Here is a 21,651-nt window from a genome sequence, read left to right on the forward strand (position 1 = left end):
GCGCGGTGGCGGGCGCCTGTAGTCCCAGCTACCCGGAGAGGCTGAGGCAGGAGAATGGCGTGAACCCAGGATGCGGAGCTTGCAGTGAGCCGAGATCGCGCCACTGCACTCCAGCCTGGGTGACAGAGCGAGACTCCGTCACAGAAAACAAAACAAAACAAAACAAATCTAAATGTTTGCAGCCACCATTTTCTAAATCCAATGTAGGAAAAAGGAAAAAGCATAGTTCCTAGAGAAGACAATTGGAATTGAATGTATCCTGCAGACCTTATACTCTACGATTATAGATACATAGATACATGCTGTCTCCAGCAGCTTTTGTTTTGTTTTTGGCTGCTTATTTCACAATTTCTTTTTTTCTTACTTTTCACATTAATGATTCTTTGCCAGCAGCATTCTTGCAATGTATCAGACTTGATTCAATATTGCAAGCTCTCTGCTACCTTTCTTACTCAGGGTCGTTTCCACCCAGGTGAATAATATTACCTAGCAGCAAGTTTTTTTTTTTTTTTTAAAGAACCTTGGAACCTTTAAGAATCTTTGTTTTTCAGGCCGGCCACCGCGGCTTACGCCTGTAATCCCAGCACTTTGAGAGGCCGAGGCAGGCGGATCACCTGCGGTCATGAGTTTGAGACCAGCCTGACCAACATGGAGAAACCCCATCTCTACTAAAAATACAAAAAATTAGCTGGGCGTGGTGGCGCATGCTTGTAATTCCAGCTACTCCGGAGGCTCAGGCAGGAGAATTGCTTGAACCCAGGAGGCAGAGGTTGCAGTGAGCCGAGATTGTGCCATCGCGTTCTAGCCTGGGCAATAAGAGCGAAAAAAAAAAGATCATTGCTGTTTTTCTTCATTATATCTCTGAGACATACATATATAAATCTAATTAATCTATTGAATTCATGTAAAATATACTTAAAGTGTAATTTTATGTCCTTTTTTTAGATAAGTAAGTTTCAGATACTACTTTTAGCGGAATACATTTTTTAATGTATTGTTTATAAAGTAATCTGTAGGTAAAGGCACCTGAAAAAGCAAATGCTCATGTGTTAGAAATGAGTACCTTTGGTTGCCTCTGGACTGTTTTCTTTTTGCTATCCTATGAGGGTTGCATGAAACAATCCCATTCCTTTGACATTTCCTCACTTTTGGGTTCTCTCATCCCTTTTAGAGTCAGGCACTGCTGATTAGGCCTGTTTCCAGGGCAATTTCTTGCTGCTCTCTTATTTTTAGTTTTGCTTGTTTTGTTATATGTTTGAAATGTAAGTAAGCAGCTCAGAAAGACCTGGTTCTTGTAGCTAATTCAGTAAGCATTTATTGAGGGCATTGTACATCAGTCCAACAAAGAAATAACACATCAAACTAGAGAGCAGTTCCAAGTCAACTTACTAGTAACCTGTTGTATAAAAAGTTACTACAAGGCCAGGCATGTTGGCTGGTGCCTGTAATACTAGCACTTTGAGAGGCCGAGGTGGGAGGATTGCTTGATTCTTGAGCATAGGGGCTTGCAGTCAGCCTGGTCAACATATTGAAACCCCATCTGTACAGAACAATAAAAAAAATTTGCCAGGTATGATGGTGTGTGCATGTGGTCCCAGTTAGTTTGGGAGGCTGAGGTGAGATGATCTCTTGAGCTTGGGAGGTTGAGGCTGCAGTGAGCCAATTGCACAACTGCATTCCAGCCTTGGTGACAGAGTGAGACCCTGTCTGAAAACAAAACGAAACAAACAAAAACAAACAAACAAAAAAAACAAAACAACTCTCCAAAAGAAGTAGCCACAAAATTTTCAACTGAAAACACGTGTTTATTATCTCTTGTTTTCTTTGTATCAGAAGTCTGGGCACAGCTTAGCTGGGACCTCTGCTCAGGGTCTCACAAGGCTGCAATTAAGTGTTGGCCAGTTTGCTTTCTCATCTAGGAGCTTGGCTGGAGCAGAATCCACTTTCAAGCTCATTCATATTATTGGCAGAATGCATTTTTTTTTGACAGCTGTATGACTGAAGGCTTCACTTTTTGCCGGCTGTTGGCTGGAGGCCACCTTCTGTGGACTGAATGTCCCCCTGCACCAATTCTTATGTTGAAGCCCTAATCTTCAATATGATGGAATGTGGAAGAGGGCCCTTTAGGAGGTATTGTATATTAATCACCTTTCCATATAATGTTACTTAATCATGGGAGTGACATCCAGTCATCATGACCATATTCTATTTATTAGAAGATAGTTATAAGTGCTGCCCACACTGAGGGTGAGGGGATTACACAAGGGCATTAGCACAAGGAGGCAGGATCCTGGGGGCCGGGCATCACCTCGGGGTTATTCTCCCACAGGCAAAATGGAAATAAATGGATGGTAATAAACCTCAAGTGATTACAAATGGTATATTTTATTGCTTATATATGGTGTTCATGCCAGGACTAGATTAAACAGTATGTTGCAGCATGGCTGCTATTTTGACTGGACTGTGTACATGCCAAGAATGAGGTCTATCTCATGAGACTAAGCAGTTTCTGTGCCCTGCCACTCTATGAGGCAGAACCACATATGTTTGAGCCTCCACACTGGAAGCGAGAACTTTCTTCACCACTATTCATTAAGATTTTCATAAAATTATTCATATAGTTGCTTTTGTTTAAAGTAGCAAGTGGTACAAAGATAAATTTCTGGTTAGAATAAAAGTCTCAATAAAATAATAAGCATATACAGAAGATAATTATCTTTTCAGATTTATATGTTATTAGCAACATCTTATATTTTTAGATTTCACAATAAGTTTAACTTCAATTTGTTAAGACTATTAGCTTATTTCCTTTGAACATTTTCATTTTTTATTTTTTCTCCTACTTAATACTATGCCTTGTGTTACATTGCTGAGTTGATAACACAAATTTAACGACCTAGGGGAGTGATCTTTAATTTTGGATATAGGTTAAAATCAGAGATAACAAATTTCTTGGGGTCTTGCTTCTACATCCTTGTTTTGTTGATGCCAATATGAACAACAATTGACAGATGCTTTAATTTTAAAGATTTCTGGGTTAAATTTACTTATATTATTGAAATAAATGTACTTATTTAATAGTGAAAGAAGAAAAACCTTGATACTCAGATCTTTTTTGAATGTTAAGTTTTTATAATAAACCATAATCTTTCTAAAAATTATTTACACATTTTAAACCTTTTTTTTTTTTTTTTTTTTGAGACGGAGTTTCACTCTTGTTCCCTAGGCTGGAGTGCAGTGGCACAATCTCGGCTCACTGCAACCTACGCCTCCTGGGTTGAAGCAGTTCTCCTGCCTCAGTCACCCGAGTAGCTGGAATTACAGGCGTCTGCCACCACGCCCGGCTACTTTTTTTTATTTTTAGTAGAGACGGGGTTTCTCCATGTTGGCTAGGCTGGTCTTGAACTCCTGACCTCAGGTGATCCACCCGCCTTGGCCTCCCAGAGTGCTGGGATTACAGGCGTGAGCCACTGTGCCTGGCCTAAACTTTTCTATTAAAAGCAATAAAAACAGCAAAAAGTGGGATGGAAGGTGCTTTAACAGATACATCTTTTCCCTTAGAAGTATGTTTGATACTGTGATAGAGACATGAGAGTGTGGTATGTATGGCGAACTTTATGATATTCTGTTTGGTATGTAGGATATCCATACAATCGTTCAGGTAGTGAACGACATTGAGCTTTTATTATGTGCCAGACCCTCTGCTATAGATCTAGAGAATGACAGTAATCCATACAGTAGTCATCAAGGCCATGTTAGCTGCAGACCCACAAATAGTAAACAAGTAAGTAAATCAGGTAAATCACAGTGCAGTGAGCACTGTGAAGGAAATAAGCAGTGTGCTGTAACTAAGAAAACTGTGGTGGGGAGGATCCTTTAAATGTGGTGGCCAGCAAAGGCCTCTTTCAGAGGGCCCATCAGATCTGAGGCCTGGAGACTGAGAAGGAACCAACTGAAGACTTGGGAGGAGCTAGCCATCTAAGAGGTGGGGAAGAATTCTAAATAGAGGGGGTACTGTGTGAAGGCCTTACAGTGGGAGAGAAATTGGTATGATCTAGCAATAGAAGGCCAGTATGAAGAGATTGGAGACAGTGATGAGTGGTACAAGGTGAGGTTGGAGAGGTAAGCAGTGGTCAGGCTATACGCCTATGATAAGGAATTTGTGTTTTATTCTAATTTGGGGAGCCATTGGAGGATTCTGAACAGGTTAAAGGTATTATCTTGGTCCGTTTACCCTGGCTGCTGTTGTGGATAAGAGAACCAGATGTCCTAGGGTTAGGCAAGCAATAGCTTGGGCTGGGGTACTGGATATTGTGGATGTAACGGAAATATATTTCTGAGATAGAATTGATAGGATTTCCTAATGAATTAGAGATAGATGATGAGGGAAAGAGAGGAATCCAGCATGCCTCCTAAGTTTTGGACTTAAGCCTGAGAATTAAAGATATGTAGAGTTTAGTGGAAGTCATTGAAGTGCAAAAGGTAGGCTGAGGTTAAACCTCATGAAGAGTTTGGGTTTTATTGCTTAGTGACAGGCAAACATAAGAAAGGATGTTATGGGTTCAAATTTATATTTTAAGCTGTGACTGGTAGCAATGTCAAGCCAGGTGAGAGAGACTCGAGAGGAAGAGAAACCAGTTTAGACAGTACTGCAGTACTCTTTTTGTATTGGTTAAGAAGGATTGATTTGAGACAGATGTTGGGGGGTGGGTTGTGAGGGGAAGTTTTGAGAGATAAGAAAATGAATTGACTAGATGTGGTGACAATGCCTCACATGTGATAGATGTCTAATAAATATGTGAATGAAAGTAGCAGACTGTGGTGAACAGAAAAATCATATCAGGATATTTGTGGAGAAGATAGTGTGTTCCATTTTTTAGTAAGGTTGACATGCCTTCAAGGCATCTGGGTGAAAATGCTTGGTAGGCAGCTGGACTTTTCTGGGTCTGGAACACTAGAGAGTGTTTGGGATTTGAGAGTCATCTGTGTAGGTGATAGGTGAGGTCATATAAAAATATCTTCTACTAAAGTAGAATGTAGGACGAGAAGGCTGGAAATAGTACCTTCTGAAATACAAAATACAGGGTTTTCAGTAGGAATAGTATGAAGGAAAAGAGATGGATCCATAGTTACTGGCAAGGTGAAAAGTAAATTAGAAAAGTGTCATGTTCTGAAAACCTTATGGATGAAGCATTGAGGCACAGTGCGAAGCCGTAGATACATCAGGTAACACAGTTTCAATTACAAATAGCCTTATGATGTATCCGCATGTATTTGAGTATGGTGAAAGGCTAATTTCATAGAGTGATGAGAAGAAATTTTAATTAGTTTGAGTGAGTGAGGGGAGAAGGCTATTTTTACAAAATGCTTAGTTAAAATGGGAAGGAGAAAGCATAGCAAGAGAAATGTTTCAACGATGGGAATGTGCGGAGTTTTTTTTACAATTTTTTTTTCCAGTAAGTATTGTTGAAAACCATGTCTTGGGGGATACTTTGAGAATGTAATATGTAGACTACCTGTATAATTTGACCTCTAAGTCAAAAAATGCTGAGCAGATTAGGATTGATTTTTTTTGGGGGTGGGGGGGGGGAATATTGGATGATAGTAATGCTTTTATACATTTATTTATGGATTTGTTTATATTAGAATAATACTTTTAGGATGATTAGACATAGTTTGGGCTACCAGATCAGAGCAATTTTAAGTACCGTAAAGATGTTGGCCTTTGAGATCCTTTAGCCACATTGTAGAAATAGGGGTGAAATTTCCTGTCATGGGAGTATGTAAATCCAGTTTTGCAAATCAGAAAATAAGTGATCAGTAGTCTTTAAGGTTGTTTCCATCTTCATTTGATATTCCGGTGATAATGTACTATTTGGCAAAGCAACAGGCTACATTTTGAAAAAGATTTACTCATCTACCCAGCCAGCCAGCCTTTCAGCCATGCTCATGTCTCTCAGCAGCAAAGGATTTGAGGTGGCCCACCTTTAAAAAAAAAAAAAAAGTAACAAAATGGCAAAAATGTGAAAAGTGAAAATCTGGTATAGGGAAAATATATTTTATTGAATATGAAGGCAAGGGCAAGCATGTATGCACACATAAAAAACGTCTATGTGCTTGCAATTAGGGCGTGTATGTAGTTTTTATAACTGAACATAGTATTTAGAAGTTTGTCTGTAGTATTCTTGATGTCCAAATTGAAAAGGAAGGCAAAGGTTTTGACTTCATTCTAACTGTAATAGTGGAAAATAATTTTTTTTTTTCAGGAAATGCTAGTTTTTACTAGCACTGATCTTAAAATAATTGTTTGGGGCAACTTTGAGTGATATATTGGTCGATCTGTTAAAACAATGGAGAATACAAGCTCTTACATAACCATTAACACCCGCTTCAATTGTCCTTCACACATTCACTCAAACATTTAGTAGGCCATTGCACTGACTCAGTGGAGTAGTGGGGATCAGAAACCGTATCGCAGTGGATTGAGAGGTGAATAAGACGTTAAAATGCGAGACATTTTGGGTAGACTTTCAGAGGTAGTTTGGCTTGGATGATAAGGTAATAAAGGGAAGGTGGTGTTAGGGACTCTACCCCCTCCCTCCTTGTGTGTTGGTTGACTTTTTGAGCATACGTGTCCTGATAGTGAAAACAGGAAACAAAGAGAACAAGCTATGCTCTGTAAAGCCTTTCTGTTAAGTGTGAAACACTCCCAATTTCAGTGGAATAGTCTTTGGATAAGAAAGGGAAGGAAAGGAACAAAATTAAAGGATAGGAGTGAATACCAATAAAGGTGAAGATAAGAATGGAAGAGTGGGGTCTGGGGGAGCTGTCTCTCAATTTGCTTGATTCATTCAGAAAATATTGAGCTGCCTGCTCATACCAGGCTATATGTAAGAGCTGGAGACACGGATGTGATGAAGTCTGCCTTCATGGAGCTCACATTCTAATGCAGGTATCTTCCACAGTATTATGAGCCACTGGATAGCAGTTCTTATGTAGCAGTGTCTGATATGGGCTTGGCATACATAGTAGTCATCCAAAAAATGAAGTAACAAATCTCTTTTGCATCTATATGTTCTACCTTTTTGGCTTAGTCTCATCTTTGGTATAGCAGGCATGTCAAAAATTGATAGATTTTTATACACCAGTAATGAACTTTGAAGAAGCGGTAATAAAGATGTTTTAAAAAGCTACTATCAACATTATCCTGCAACCCTTCTTTTATATATGGTTACTGTTAGAGGTTTTTGCAGCTCAGAATATATTGTTTCTTAGGTCATTCATAAATGTTTGAGTGTTCTTCCTGTGGAAAGTACTTGTTTGGGAGCATGAGTTAAGTAAGGCCGAATTTCATCTGAATAGATGGACAATTTCACTACAAGATATAATATAACAAGTGTTCAAAGTTGTATGGGCATGGAGAAGGAGATAGTTAGGACTGGTTATTTGTTTTCCTTCCTAATCGATAAACATCTGTTGTATTTGTAATGCAGTGGAACTTGCAAATTATATTAGCCTGAACTCTGGGCCCCAGGGGAGGGGCGGGTAAAGATGATTAGTTTTTACAGTCTGCCTTTTGAACCTATTGGGTTTTTTTTTTTAATTAGGTGTTATTTGATCTTATTATGTTTCATGAGACCAGTGATGACAATCTATGTGGAGAAGAATAGGAGATGCTGCACCCAATTATATTTATAGATTATAAATTTGGTTTGGAGGACTAGGGTGTGTGTGAGAGAGGTTGACAAGTAGTGACAGTGTTGACAGTGGTGTGAAATTTATTTACAACCTACTGATTGGGTTCACATTTCTAAAATGAGGGTGCCGGATTAAATCGACAAGCTTCATCCAAAGTATAAATGTTTATGTTTCAATGGAACCTGTTGTTTGCTTTGGATTAGTCCCCCATGTCAGTGATAAGTGCGTGTGTGCGCACACAAACACACACAACTAGAAATCCTGGGAATTTTAACTATCTTTTTCTCCAGAAAAACCCAGAAAACTCATTGAACATAATGTTATAACCTTAGAGAGATTTGTTTAAAAGTGAGCACCCAGCATGTTGCCTTTTCGGTGAGTAGGAAAGAATCTTCCAAACTCACCACCAACCCGTTTCGCACCTCCCCTAGACACACACCACACAATCGCCATTCTTCTTTACTCTGCTATATACTTTTTCTCCTAGCACTTTAACATTCTTATCATTTTTCCTTGTCTATCTCCAGTGGAATATAAACTCTCCAGGGGAGATGTTTGTTTTGTTCACCTTCCTTAGTGATCTCTGTAGGAGATCACTAGATTCCGTTGAATCAATCATAGCTGGCTACTTGATACACTGTGAGTATATATTGACCATCATTTTGTACTCAGCAGTGTAACCAGTACAGTGTGTGTGTATATTGGGAATGCCTGTATTGGCTTTGGCTGTATATACATTCAGTCATCACCTTATGGAGATAAATGGTATGTATAAAAATTAGGAAATGTGACAAGACCTGTGAAGTTAAGGGCTAAATTATATGGTAGGAATTGGTCCAAGGTCAGCATATTGGAATGGGCAAAAAATGGCTTCATGAAGTAGGTGAAACTTGAACTAGACTTCTAAAAGGATAATGGGGCACAGGTAAGGAAGGATACTCCAGGAAAACAGCCTTCGTGATACCTCCTCTCTGAACTTTCTCTCATCTTACTCCCATTTCACAGGATTTATTTTTGAAAAGGAAACAATTTAAAAAGTTATTCACCATCCTCTGCCATGATCTGGCATATAGCACATAATTAAATTTAAATATTATTTTTTAATGTAACTATTTGTATACTATCTTTTTCTCAAAAAAAAATCAGAAAACTTGTTGAACGTAATGTTATAACCTTAGACAGATTTGTTTAAAAGTGATCACCCAATATGCTTCCCTTTTCAGGGAGTAGGAAAGAATCTTCCAAACTCTGACTGTGGCTCTATGTCCAATTATATTTTGTCATTAACTGCCTACCAGTTTCCCACTGCTTAATACTCTAGAAATGACAAGTGATTCTATTGAATTTTGGTTAGTTGAGACAAATAGATCAAAGGACAATTATAAAAGGGAAACACAGGAAAGGGGAATTAATTATAAATATTGGGGGGGAAGAAAGCTGAGTAGTTAGGCATGATACATAGGCATTAATTATTGTTACACATTTATGTTATATGTATTGCAGTTATACTTATGTGGAAGATCTTGATCTTTTTTTGTTAATGTTCACTTGAATTTTTTTTTTTTTATCCTGGTACTAGTTAGATCTAAGCATGTTACTGTGTTCCTGATTTTCTTCTAGGAAAAGTATTGATAACTTTGCTTTGATAGCCTGCAACCAGCCTGCTCATTAATTTCCATATAGCTGTTGTTAGAGACTTTGCCCAGCAAACTGAATGCTATTTGTGGAATAGACAACAAAATCAATAACTAAGACATTTTTAGAAAATCTGGTTAACTTCTTGGATTTGTTAAACAAATCATGAATACACTGCCTTTGAGATAAGCTTAATTTTTGCCACACAGCACCAGTGAATCTTGCTACAATTGATATATGTAGTCAGTTAATTAACTGCCTTTGTTTTCAGTTGACTTTTTTCATTCTGTATTTGTTTTATGGTATTATATCTCTCAAAAATGTACAATTGAAGGAGAGTATTAGTATTTCATAGATTTTTGATCGAACAATTAGATATGTCACCTCTCTGCCTGCACTGATCTATAAATATATTTAAGCTATAGTAGTAAACACTGAATTGCAATTTTGTAGTTCTTAGATACTATTACTGTTTATCAACTTATATATGTTCTTCTGTAACTGTTGACTTGATTGATTATAGCATGTGCTAAAAGATGTAAAATGGAGATTTCTGAAATTGTAATAATAAAAAAGCCATAAAAAAATGCTAGGTGTGGTGGCTCAGGCCTGTAATCCCAGCTCTTTGGGAAGCTGAGGTGGGTGGATCACGTGAAGTCCAGAGTTTGAGACCAGCCTGGCCAACATGGCAAAACCCTGTCTTTACTGAAAATACATTAATTAGCCGGGCATGGTGGCACATGTCTGTAATCCCAGCTACTCAGGAGGCTGAGGCAGGGGAGTCTCTTGAACCCAGTAGGCGGAGGTTGCAGTGAGCAGAGATTGTGTCACTGCACTCCAGCCTGGATGACAGAGTGACTCCGTCTAAAAAAAAAAAAAAAGCCACAAACATTTACTTTTATGAACAGATTTGTACCAAGTTGTTCCTAAATTGGTACAGAATTCATGATTTATGTTTTTGAAAACAGAAACAAATACTATTTGTACTTTCTTTCTGATGTTGAAAAAATTTAAGAGCACATATTTCTTTAAGAAAAATACCTGTAGAATAAATTCCTAGAAGTGAAATAACTGTCAAAGGGTACATAAATTTTGAATTTCAGTAGATATTGTAAATTGCACTAATTCACATTTCTACTCATAATATCTGATGCCACTTTTTCTCCAAACACAGCATCTTTTCAAATACTTTATCTTTGCTGGTTAGGAAGGAATTCATATCTTAGTGAAGTTTACCTTTACATGTCTTATTTTATGAGTGAGCTGTTTATATTGGCTCTTCTGGGAACTGTCCAATTGGGCTGATGATCTTAATTTTCTCTTTTTATTCGCTCTCTCTATTGGGAAAATTTATCTTTTGCTTCCAATCTGATGACATGCAAATAACTTGATTTTGTTTTGTTTGTCTTTTGTTTTTCAGATTGTCATTTGTTTTGGGTCATATTTTTAAACCTTTTATATTGGTGAATTTGCCAATTTTGTCTTTTATGAGTTCTAAATTTCATGTTAAAGTTGAACAGGGCCTTCACTACTCTAATGTTATAAAAGAATAAACCCTGGGAGAATTCTAGTACTTTTATGGTTTAATATTTTGCATCTAAGCTTTTGATTCATTTGGAATTCTGTTATAAGATGTGAAGTGTGGATCCAGCTTTATTTTTTTCTATATAACTACCCAATTATTCCAATATTGCTCATTAGTCAATCTTTTCTGCTGATTTAACCTGTCACCTTTATCTGAAAACCTTATGTATTTTGGGTCTGTTTTTGGTCTTTCTGTTTCATTGATATGTATATGTTTGTTTATAATGCTTAAATATATTAGAGTGTTACTTATTATTTCTTGTCAGAGTTTTCTGAAATTCTGAACTTAAACTGTTTTTATGTTTATTTGTTGACTTGGAGATTTCTGGTGGTGTCACTTTGGGCAATCCACTGTAAGGGTTTATTTTATTCTGGAATTTTTTTTGTCTCCTTCTCCCTGTCCTTTACCTTCCACCCAAAGCTTTATCAGGAAGTATAGAGTAATATGTATTCCAGAAAGGTTACATTTCTCTAGCTACTCAGATGGGATAGACATAGACTAAGAGATGGGTAGGTCTTTGTATTGTAAATGAAACATGGCCTTGTCTAGTTTTAGTTTTTTATATAAAGATTATTTGCAGTCTAAAGGGTGAATTTTTCTTCCCCTTTTTCAGTCTCTATTTGTAACCATGCCATTTTCTTTCATTTTTAATCAACATAATTTGTGAAATGTTGATTTTTGCTTTAGGTCCTAAATCAAATCTGATTATTATTTTATAGCTTTACAACATAATAAGCCCCAGGTGTAGGGAATTCACTCTCAGCTCTGATCTCCAGCAGTTTTGGATGACAAGCCATCACACCACTATCTGTACCTTTTTTATACATCATGGATTACCGTAGGAGACTGAATGCAATAAAAATGTAAAATGCTTTGTATGAAAACTAATATAGCATCAGAGATTTCCTGCTTCATACAATCTTGAGCTTAAAATCTTGAATCTTAGAGTAACAAAAAACTCTCAAACTTTTGGAGTGACTCTATCTTCAAATATTACTTTAAAAACAAAAATGATCCTTCGTAATTAAGTTAATGATCATTAGGGGGAAGATTATAATACATCAATATATTTGTTATAGGAATAAGTGAAATCAGCTAATATTTATCTGAATATCCACAATTTACCCATGTTTAGTGCCATTGATTAAATAATCTAGTGAATTATAAATCCTAAGAAACTGACAGTTTAATGATCTAGTCTCTGGGAGCATGGATGAGGGCTCATTGCCCAACTTGTTAGAGATGAGACAGAAAAGCGGAATCAGGAAAGACTTATGTTATCGACATTAGAGCTAATCTGGAAGTATAAGTAGGAATATTCTTTATTTTAAAATTTTTATCAGCAAATCTTACTTTATTATGAATAGTAAATGTTGCCATTCATTTACTCTTCTGCTGAAAATTTGAAAAATAGATACATAACAAAGAAAACAAAAATCAAGCATATTCCTGTCATATACTTTGATGTAACATTACCTTTTGGTTTATATACTTATGGGTCTTTTTTCCCTATGTATACAAACATACTCCTTTCCCCAACACATTGTAAGTTACAGAGCAGACATGATATTATGATATATGGCCCCCTTTTTTTTTTTTAAATTATCAATACTAGAGAAAGCTGTCAAGTGAGTAAATACAGTCATCCCTTGGCATATGCAGGGGGTTGGTTCCTAATCTGTGCACACTCAAGTTCCACAGTCCAGTCAGCGCTGAGAAACTGATGTAAGTGAAAGGTTGACCTTCTGTATACACAGGTTTCACATCCTGCAGATTCCGTATGATTTGGTTGGAAACAATTGGTGTATAAGTGGACCCTCAAAGGCCAAAACCATATTGTTCAAGGGTCAACTGTATACTTCTATAATGTCATAATTAAGAGCTTAAATTTAATGCTATCATGTGTCCCATTGTATGAATGGATATATAACATTCTATTCAGAGAACCTTTATTAAAATGCTTTTGGATTCCTTTTGATTTTTTTTTTCTAAAAAACACAGTGATAAGAATTCTTTATAATCCTTAATTTTCTGGAAAATATAAAAATTCATGGCTAGATATTCATTCTAGTGTATTAAAGTAACCCATTATATAGCTAAATTTTAGACTCAGTAACACTAGATTGAAATCTGGACCTTCATCATGAAAGTCAGAGGATGAGGAAGAGAATTCCTGGAATGAGTAACTTAAACAGTTTTCACTGCCTCACCTTAAGTTTTCTTTTGAATCTGTTCAGGTCAGGTTTTTGTCCCTGACAGTCTGCTGAAACTTTTCTTGCTATGGTCTGGAACAGTTCCCATTTTGCTAAACTCAAGGATCAGCATCTTAACATCCTAGCGACTTTTTTTTTTTTTTGTTTTTTGGAATTGCCCTCTTCCCTTAGCTTTTGGCACACGATATTTTTCCTGGATTTGTTCCAGCTTTCACTGGTTTTTCTTTCTTGGTTGTCTTTGCTGGTTTCTCCTCCTCTTCCCATCTTTAAATGATGGGGGAATACCCCCAAGGCTTTGCCTTATGTTCTAATCTCCATCTATGTATGCTCCCTAGGCAAATTTAGTAAGACCTTTTCTTTAAAACTCATATGCTAATGAATCCAAATATATGTCCTGAGCCTGTTCTACTATTGTAAACTTCTTTTAACTAGTTGTTTAATATCTCTTGGATGTTTAATACCATTTATTCAGTCACTCCGGACTCAGACCAAGAACCCGTGAGTTTTCTCTAAATCTTTTAACTCCCAGATCTACGCTTTTAAGGAGTCTTGTGTACTTCAAAATATATCCAGACTCTACCACATTGTTCACTTACTGCCCTAATTCAAACCCTCTATCTTGTGTGTTGACCAATAAAAATAACTTTTTTTTTTTTGAGAGGAAGTCTCGCTCTGTCGCCCAGGCTGGAGTACAGTGGCATGATCTTGGCTCACTGCAACCTCTGCCTCCCAGGTTCAAGTGATTCTCCTGCCTCAGCCTCCCAAGTAGTGGAGATTACAGGCGCCCACCACCAGGCCTGGCTAATTTTTGTATTTTTTAGTAGAGACAGAGTTTCACCATTTTGGCCAGGCTGTTCTTGAATTCCTGACCTCAGGTGATCTGCCCTCGTTGGCCTCCCAAAGTGCTGGGATTACAGGCGTGAGCCACCACGCCTGGCCAATAAAATAACCTTCTAGTTGTTTTTCTTTTTCACTTTCCTTGCTCCTATTAAATCTTCATAGCAGGCAACCCCCACCTTCCAAAGTAAACAAGATTATGTCATGTATCTCGGTTAAAACTTGTACAGTAAAGTCCTCACTTAACGTCATAAATGGGTTACTGGAAACTTTGACTTTAAGAAAAATGGCGTTCTTTATGCCTTAGGTACTGAACTCCTGTTTGTATCAATTAGCCTATGGCAAAATTGGTTTTGTTATATAGTAGTTGTTTGACTTAAATTTGCAGTTTCCAGGAACTTATCAACATAAACAGTGTTAAGTGAGGACTTGCTGTATTCTTTCTTTCATATTCAGGGTGAAATCTACCTCCTGACTCTGTCCTATGAGGCGTTACATAATCCAGAATCTTCTTGTGTGGCTTTTTCTCTTATTGCCTTCCACCCTGCTCACTCTAGTCCAGTCATCCTGAATTTTTTGTTTCTTGAAAACAACAAACTCATTTCCATTTATGCGCCTTTGCACTACTGTTTTCTTCACCTATAACTCTTTATCTAGATCATTGCATGAGTTCCTCTTTCTTTTCTTTTAGATCTTTGCACCTTCTTTAGAAAGGCCTTCCCTATTTTTCTAAAATTGTTACCTTCTGCCCAGTTACTCCCTAGCCCCTTACTCACCTTTGTCTCTAACACTTAAAAGCTCCTTGACATATGTGCATGTTTGTCTGTCTCCTCACTAGAATGCAAACTCTACTGTACCCCAGGTGCCTAGAATGGTACTTAGAGTATAGTAGATAGCCAGTGTTTGTTGAATAAATGGCCGAGCTTCCTTTATTCTTTGTAGTTCTTATTTTATCCCTCCTAATCCTACAAGAAATTTGAAGTAGCTTATAAAGTGCTTTTAAATGTATTAAAATAGAAAACAGGAGGGCATGCAAAGTACAGATAGAATAGGAATGACTGATGGGAAACTTAATATGCAGCTCATACAAGGTTTTACATAGTTCTTAAATGTGGGTCAGGCATTTGCCTTTGAAGTCTTGACTGTGAAAACAAAAAGAACATCTTGTCTATAAGGAGACAACATTCTGCTACTTTGGAGAAGCCCAGCTTTTCTTATTTCAACAACTGTCGTATGAAACACAAAATAGTGAATTTTATACAGCAGTGTTTTAATACCTGTCTTTAAAATAAACTGAAGAAACAATGCCATGATATAGCTCAGGGAAAGCAACTCTGTGGAAACTGATGAGATATTCACACACATTCCCATTTCCTCCTGTCAGTGTTCCGTGCCCTCACCAATGGACATGCATGCTTCTGAGTAAGGTAGAGCTTAATTTCAACCCCATTATCAAGGTGAAGGTCTTTTCTAGTGACAGAACAGTGAGAGACAGTTTATTCATTATTCCTAAAATGTGAGGCTCATTCCAAAGCAGGCTGAAAATTAACTATATACTGTGCTTTAGTCAAATGAGGCTTCCTGGAGGTTCTCAGATAGCTGACCATAGTAACTATTGTGATCAGGCTATTCTTTGGTAGTTTGTGGTCTTTTTATAGGAAGTTTTGACATTTAGCATCTTAGATTTGGAATTAGGCAAATTATGGGTGAGTTTCATAACATAACTCCAGGAGTCTTAATAGAATAGTAGAGTATTAATTGCATTTAATAGAAAATTTTAGTCAACTCATCCTGTTCATTTGATTGAAGCTGAATGTATTCAAAATTAGTTGAAGAAAATCTTTTATTAGTATCATCATTAAGTTATTTAATGTTTCATTTATTAGTGAATCAACTGAATCCTTTAAATTATTGTACGGTGCAAATAACCAAAGTGCTTGGAGAAGAAACAGTCTAGAATATGCTGTGAACGGTATTGGTTAGAAATAACATACTAACTTGGAAATGACCACACTGAATGCCAAAGATTGATTTTATGTTCCAATGTGCCCTTTTCTGGGGGAACTTAGCACTTTTAGTCTTGTATCTCAGACATTCTTTTGGTGTACTAGAGAATATATTTGGGAGATGGATGGCAATTATTTTGCATCTTGTTAGTATCTGTTTAAGAAATTCTCAAAGTTTACCATTGTTGGTGTAATTATTCTATTTTCCCAACTTAAAGTTGATGGTTTGGGGTTCTGTTGGTAGGGAAAGTGACTTGGCAGTATGGTGCAATGTTTTTGCAACACTTGAGATTGTTTTCACAGAGTTTTTGCTCCTCCTTGTTCCTTCCTTTCTTGTGACTTTGTTTTCAAATTGTCTCTTTTTAATCACTGTAACTGTCTTAGCTCTGTACAGCTGTCCTTTTCCATGTCTGTTTTGTTCTATACATGCTATCTTTTGGCCCAGAGTTATCACTGAAGCTTGTCACAGAATTCTTATTACCTTTCCTGTTTATTTCCCCCAGCTTTATTTTACCTCTACCTGTAATTACTATTGTCTTTTTCCTAGAGTAACAGAAGAAAATGCAGTTTGTCTTTACTTTCAGTACCAGCATAGCCCTCTTGAGGGTAATATTAGAACTTGAAGAAAACATTTAGATTGGCATTTTGACCAATATAAATTTGACACATTTTTTCAAAAAAGTAAAAACAGTAGTTTTCCATTGATATAATTATTTTTAAAATATACAAGAAAGATAGGAATAGGTATCCCAGTACAACATGTTTTAATTAGTGAATTTTCTGTCAAAGAGTTTGTTCAAGTAGAAACCATATGCCTGTTTCTTTTTTTTTTTTTTTTTGGGATGGGGTCTTGCTCTGTCACCCAGGCTGGAGTGCAATGGTACGATCTCAGCTCACTGTAACCTCCGCCTCCCAGGTTCAAGTGATTCTCCTGCCTCAGCCTCCCAAGTAGCTGGGATTATAGGCGCCCATCACCACACCCAGCTAATCTTTGTATTTTTAGTAGAGACGAGGTTTCACCATGTTGGTCAGACTGGTCTCGAACTCCTGACCTCAGGTGATCCACCCGCCTCGGCCTCCCAAAGTGCTGGGATTACAAGCGTGAGCCACTGCGCCCAGCCCCATACGCCTACTTCTGAGGGAGATTGTAGGGTCCAACATTTAGAGAGTAGACTTAATCTTCCTACAAGCAGTGTTCCTAAAGTTTATTTCAATCAGTGGAATTGTGGAGGCCTGAGAAGAGTACAGCTTCAAAGCTCAAGAAGATAAATTTTGATGTTTGATAAACCTGAGTTTAGAGCATGCTTCTGACCTTTTTAGCTGAATAATTATTTCATCATCTGTAAAATGCTGGCAGTTCCTCAAAGGGTGGTTGTGCTGAGTAAATGAAATATAAAACATCTAGCATGGTGTTTGGCACATGGTGTCTGTTATTAACTACTGTTCACTAAACTCTGAAAGGTTTAGATTTGTCAGGTAGGTCCCATCTGGATTGGCACTTGTCATCAGAGATCCAGAGAAATTCCACAATGACATATGGCATGGATTAAGGAATACACTTTGTTGGGAAAAGAGAATATTTACAAAGCCAGGATCAGGTAGGGGAAGGAATTGATTTCTCTGTCTCCCTCTTATTCCACATAGGAGGTTCCCAGAGTTTTGCCAATCTGCTAGACACAGCATAGATTTTCATTCCACTTGAGATATCCCTTCCCTTATTATTCTCCCTTCTTTTAGAATAAGTGGTCGGTCAAATGTATCAGTGTGTAGTCATACAAACTACTAGGGAACCAGACATTATAGCTGTGGATGCCTGCACTCATCTCAGAAATTAAGCTGTCAGGCACGTGGAGACTTTGAGGTTCATGAGAAGTTGGGTCTGCCTTGCTGAGGGAGGAAGCCATGGTCATGTCAGAAGTCAAGCATGGCTGCATCCTCTTTTGCTGGGAAAGAGGATGGGAGTGGTTCCAGCTCATGGTCTAGGCTGCCCACAGTGACTCCCGGTGTTTTCAGACAGATCTGCTTCTCCCATCATGCTTTATTGCCTAGGGCCTGTGAATCAGTTTTCCCAACAAATAAATGTCAAGTTAAATGTGAAATATGTTTATTTCTATGCTATTTAAGCAAACTTATATCAGAATAAGTAACAGTAGAATGCATTTCAGAGTCTTTGAGTGTTACTCTCAAAGAAAATTGATCTTGATTAGCCCAAGCTCAACTTAGTTCCACAAATAATTATTGATTTGTTTAAGCGTGATGTATGTGCTTGCTCAAGGAATTACAAGATGAGTATGACAAAGCTCATTCCCTCAGGGAGTTGAGTGTTTCAGAGGGATGAAGTAAAAGAAGATTTTAAAAATACAAGTAGAGTGTAAGAAGTATCATGAGAAACATCAACAAAGGGCTGAGGATAGAAGATGATAAGTCTCAAATATCTCAGGATATTCAGCGGTGAATCTTAACATAAATTTGCTTTTAGGGGAAGGATTTCAAGCATATCGATAGGTCTTAAATTTTCTAGTCTCACTGGGATAGTAGGAAGGAGAATGATTTTTAAAAAGTTGATTATGTAGCGTGGAGTTTGGGGACTAGTAAAAATTTTGTTAAAATTATTTGGGAATTGTTTTACAGTTGTTTTTAGTGAAGTTTGTATTTCTGAAAATACTGCATTTTAGTGTGATGATTTACTAATGAACTAGCAGGGACTCATTCTAAGGTAGGAGATAGAAAAACTAATAAGTAAAAATCTGCTAACAACTTTAAATGGCTGTCAAACTTTTTAAAATGATTAAGTGCTAATGGGGGCAGATGGAAATTGTAAAGCAGTGCAGAGCATTGAGGTATAGAGTTTTTTTTTTTTCTTTCTGTCAGTTGCTCTACTTTTGAGAGAGAAGAAATTAGAGGTCAAATTTAGTCATTTCTATGGTCCTTTTATGAACAAAAGAAAGCACTTTTTAAAAAAATGTGAGAAGTGTTAAATAATCTTTATTTGATATTACATATAAACCACCCTAAAATGCCTTTCAATGAGTAAAAGCAACCATTTTAGATAGGAATCTAATTAGATTGGCATAGTTAAGGCCAAAAATATAAAGTAGACATTGCTACCTTATCTTCAACTCTTGCCTTTAAGAGGCAAGTGAACATCAAACACGGATGAATCTTGCTTGGTTCTGGGACAGTGTGAAGGAATTTCACCAGTATTTCAATATATTCACATAACCAGTTATATAAATCTAAATATAAAACCAATTTCCGTTAAGTTTTAAGATGGCATTCACCATCTTTGTGAAAAGCTGATGAAATCGTATCATATTTTTAGAAGAGGTAAACAGCGTTAGCATTTACTGAATTGGAATTACTATTAAAATTAAAAAAACATATTCATTTAACCACAAGCCAGTCTTAGTTTTAAAATCAGGACTGCCCAACAAAATATTCTGTCATTCATTGATGATCTGAATTCTGGTATATGAGATCTATTAAATTATGGTACACATAAAAAAGTCACGAGACATTTCTGTTTTGTAATAAATAAGGCAGTGGCCAGTTATTACTGATGAGTAGCGTTTTTGAGATTAGCTATCAAGTCTGCCCTTTCTGCCTTCTTCTTAATGCCAGCAAAGATCATTTTTGTTCCAGGGATGTTCTTCTTGGGAGTCTCCAAATAGTGCATCAGTGTTTTCTTTCCCCAGGTGATGCCTTTGTTCTTATTGGTGTCTGTGTAAGAGTATCCGACGGCCTCACCTGTCTCCTGCCTGTAGAGACTATGGAGATTAGGCCCAGTCTTGTGCTGGCCTCCCTTTTCCATTGTGTGGCACTGGGCACACTTCTGAACAAAAATCTTCTTGCCTTTCTCAACAACATCCATATTTAAATCTCTTCCGTCACTGGCGCTACAAAGGTTCCCTCTCTGAAGCTGGATGTCCTGCTCTTTTGAAAATTACACTTTTAGAGATGAATTCCTTCAAGGATTCTATTCATTTTAAAGAGAACATTTGCTGTCAATCCACTCTTCACATTTGATGAGGTCTCTCAGCATTGCTTAGGAAAACTATGATTCACAGAGGAAGGTCTAGCGCTAAGATGTTTCCATTGGAGATACTATTATATATTGCTTCTTGGCCATTTGGCTAAGATGAAATATAAGATAGATAACGGTGTCAAGGTAGGAGCACAGACTAGGTTTTTGTAGGGTTTGGAGTTCTAGCCCTGACTTTGCTGATACTGTCTATGTGATCTCAAAATTCTCTCTTGACTTTGGGAGTGAGTAGGTGATGTTTCTCTAGGTGATCCTGGAGGGGCCTTTTACCCTTCCAAGTTCTTTAATAATTCCAGTATTTTTTTTTAAATCACCACTATATATGGCTTTGCACACCACAGTTTTACAAATGGTATATGTCAGAATATCCAATTTTGAATAATATTGGACATCATCCTGGCACATTTTGTGAAAACATAGTACACATAGGCTAGCCTTTGACTTTTCATTTGGTACTTTCTGCTTAGCTAATATTTATATACAAGGTAGAACTTGGAAACTTTACTGCACATGGTAGTTGTAAACGTAGCTTAGTTGTGGTAGTGATGTTTGTTTCACTTTCTGTTAACATACAGCCCATGTATGTATTAGGAATTAATAATGTAAGCCATTACAGAAAAATGTCAGATGTAACAGTGATCTCCTCTTGGGCAGCCAAGAGGACAGCTTTAACATCTCTTAAATGTCTTAAAATACTGTGTCAAAAATGGTACAAAAAATGGTAACCAGGTACCAAACCCAGTTTGAATTTAGCATATATCTTTCTTCCATTATTGTAGTTCTTTGTGAAGGCTTTAAATCATAGAGAGATTCTCTCTCTATGCACATGCCTGTGTGTGTTTTTGTATGCTTGTAAAAATTGGTGGTTCACTGAATAGCTAGTGTTATATGGCATTTGTTTGTTTAGACTTTAGTCATGAATGAATTCACAGAAACTCTGCTTTAAGCCGCACTAACCAGACTGTCACGTAATTTGCTTTTCTTATAGGTATTGGAGCCAACTGTGGAATTCTCAGTCAAATGTACAATGAAACATCTTGAATGTTATTTTGATGCTCTCCCATTTTGTTCAAACAAATTCTGATTAAATCTAGCTACTGGCACATTCTTGCTGAGTCTCTGATATCACTTGGAAGGAAGGTAATAGAGGTGTAGATAGCTGAGACGCTCCCCTAAGAGAAGTATATCATAGTGTCATATTGTTTGAAATAGTTACGTGATGTCTGTCCCAGGACTTTTTTTTGAAACAGAGTCTTGCTCCGTGTCCCAGGCTGGAGTGCAATGGCACAATCTTGGCTCACTGCAACCTCTGCCTCCCGGGTTCAAGCGATTCTCCTGCCTCAGCCTCCCCAGTAGCTGGGATTGCAGGTGCTCACCACCACGCATGGCTAATTTTTGTGTCTTTAGTAGAGATGGGGTTTCACTATGTTGGCCAGGCTGGTCTCGAACTCCTGACCTCAAGCGATCCACCTGCCTTGGCCTTGCAAAGTGCTGGGATTACAGGCATGAGCCACTGCACCTGTCCTGGGACTTTTAACTTTGTTCATTATCACCTTGTTGCCTCCCCTATGTGATCAGTTTCCCTTAACCCTGTTAGCCAAATGACCATGTGACACAAGTTATCTTTCCTTTTAA

The 21,651-nt window shown here is 37.4% G+C and overlaps 2 protein-coding genes across 2 annotated transcripts in view; one reads left to right on the top strand and one right to left on the bottom strand.

Moving 5' to 3' along the window:
* DDX10 (DEAD-box helicase 10) overlaps nt 1-21,651 on the top strand; it is a 298,002-nt gene that overhangs the window by 152,030 nt on the left and 124,321 nt on the right. The gene's annotated exons all lie outside the window — the stretch shown is intronic.
* LOC129479615 (cytochrome c-like) lies at nt 19,515-19,845 on the bottom strand. The gene has a single exon (XM_055273028.2). It carries the CDS (start codon nt 19,843-19,845, stop codon nt 19,528-19,530), a length of 318 nt encoding a protein of 105 aa, XP_055129003.1. The 3' UTR covers nt 19,515-19,527.

Source organism: Symphalangus syndactylus, chromosome 3, assembly GCF_028878055.3.
Source record: "Symphalangus syndactylus isolate Jambi chromosome 3, NHGRI_mSymSyn1-v2.1_pri, whole genome shotgun sequence".
Classification (NCBI taxonomy): domain Eukaryota; kingdom Metazoa; phylum Chordata; class Mammalia; order Primates; family Hylobatidae; genus Symphalangus; species Symphalangus syndactylus.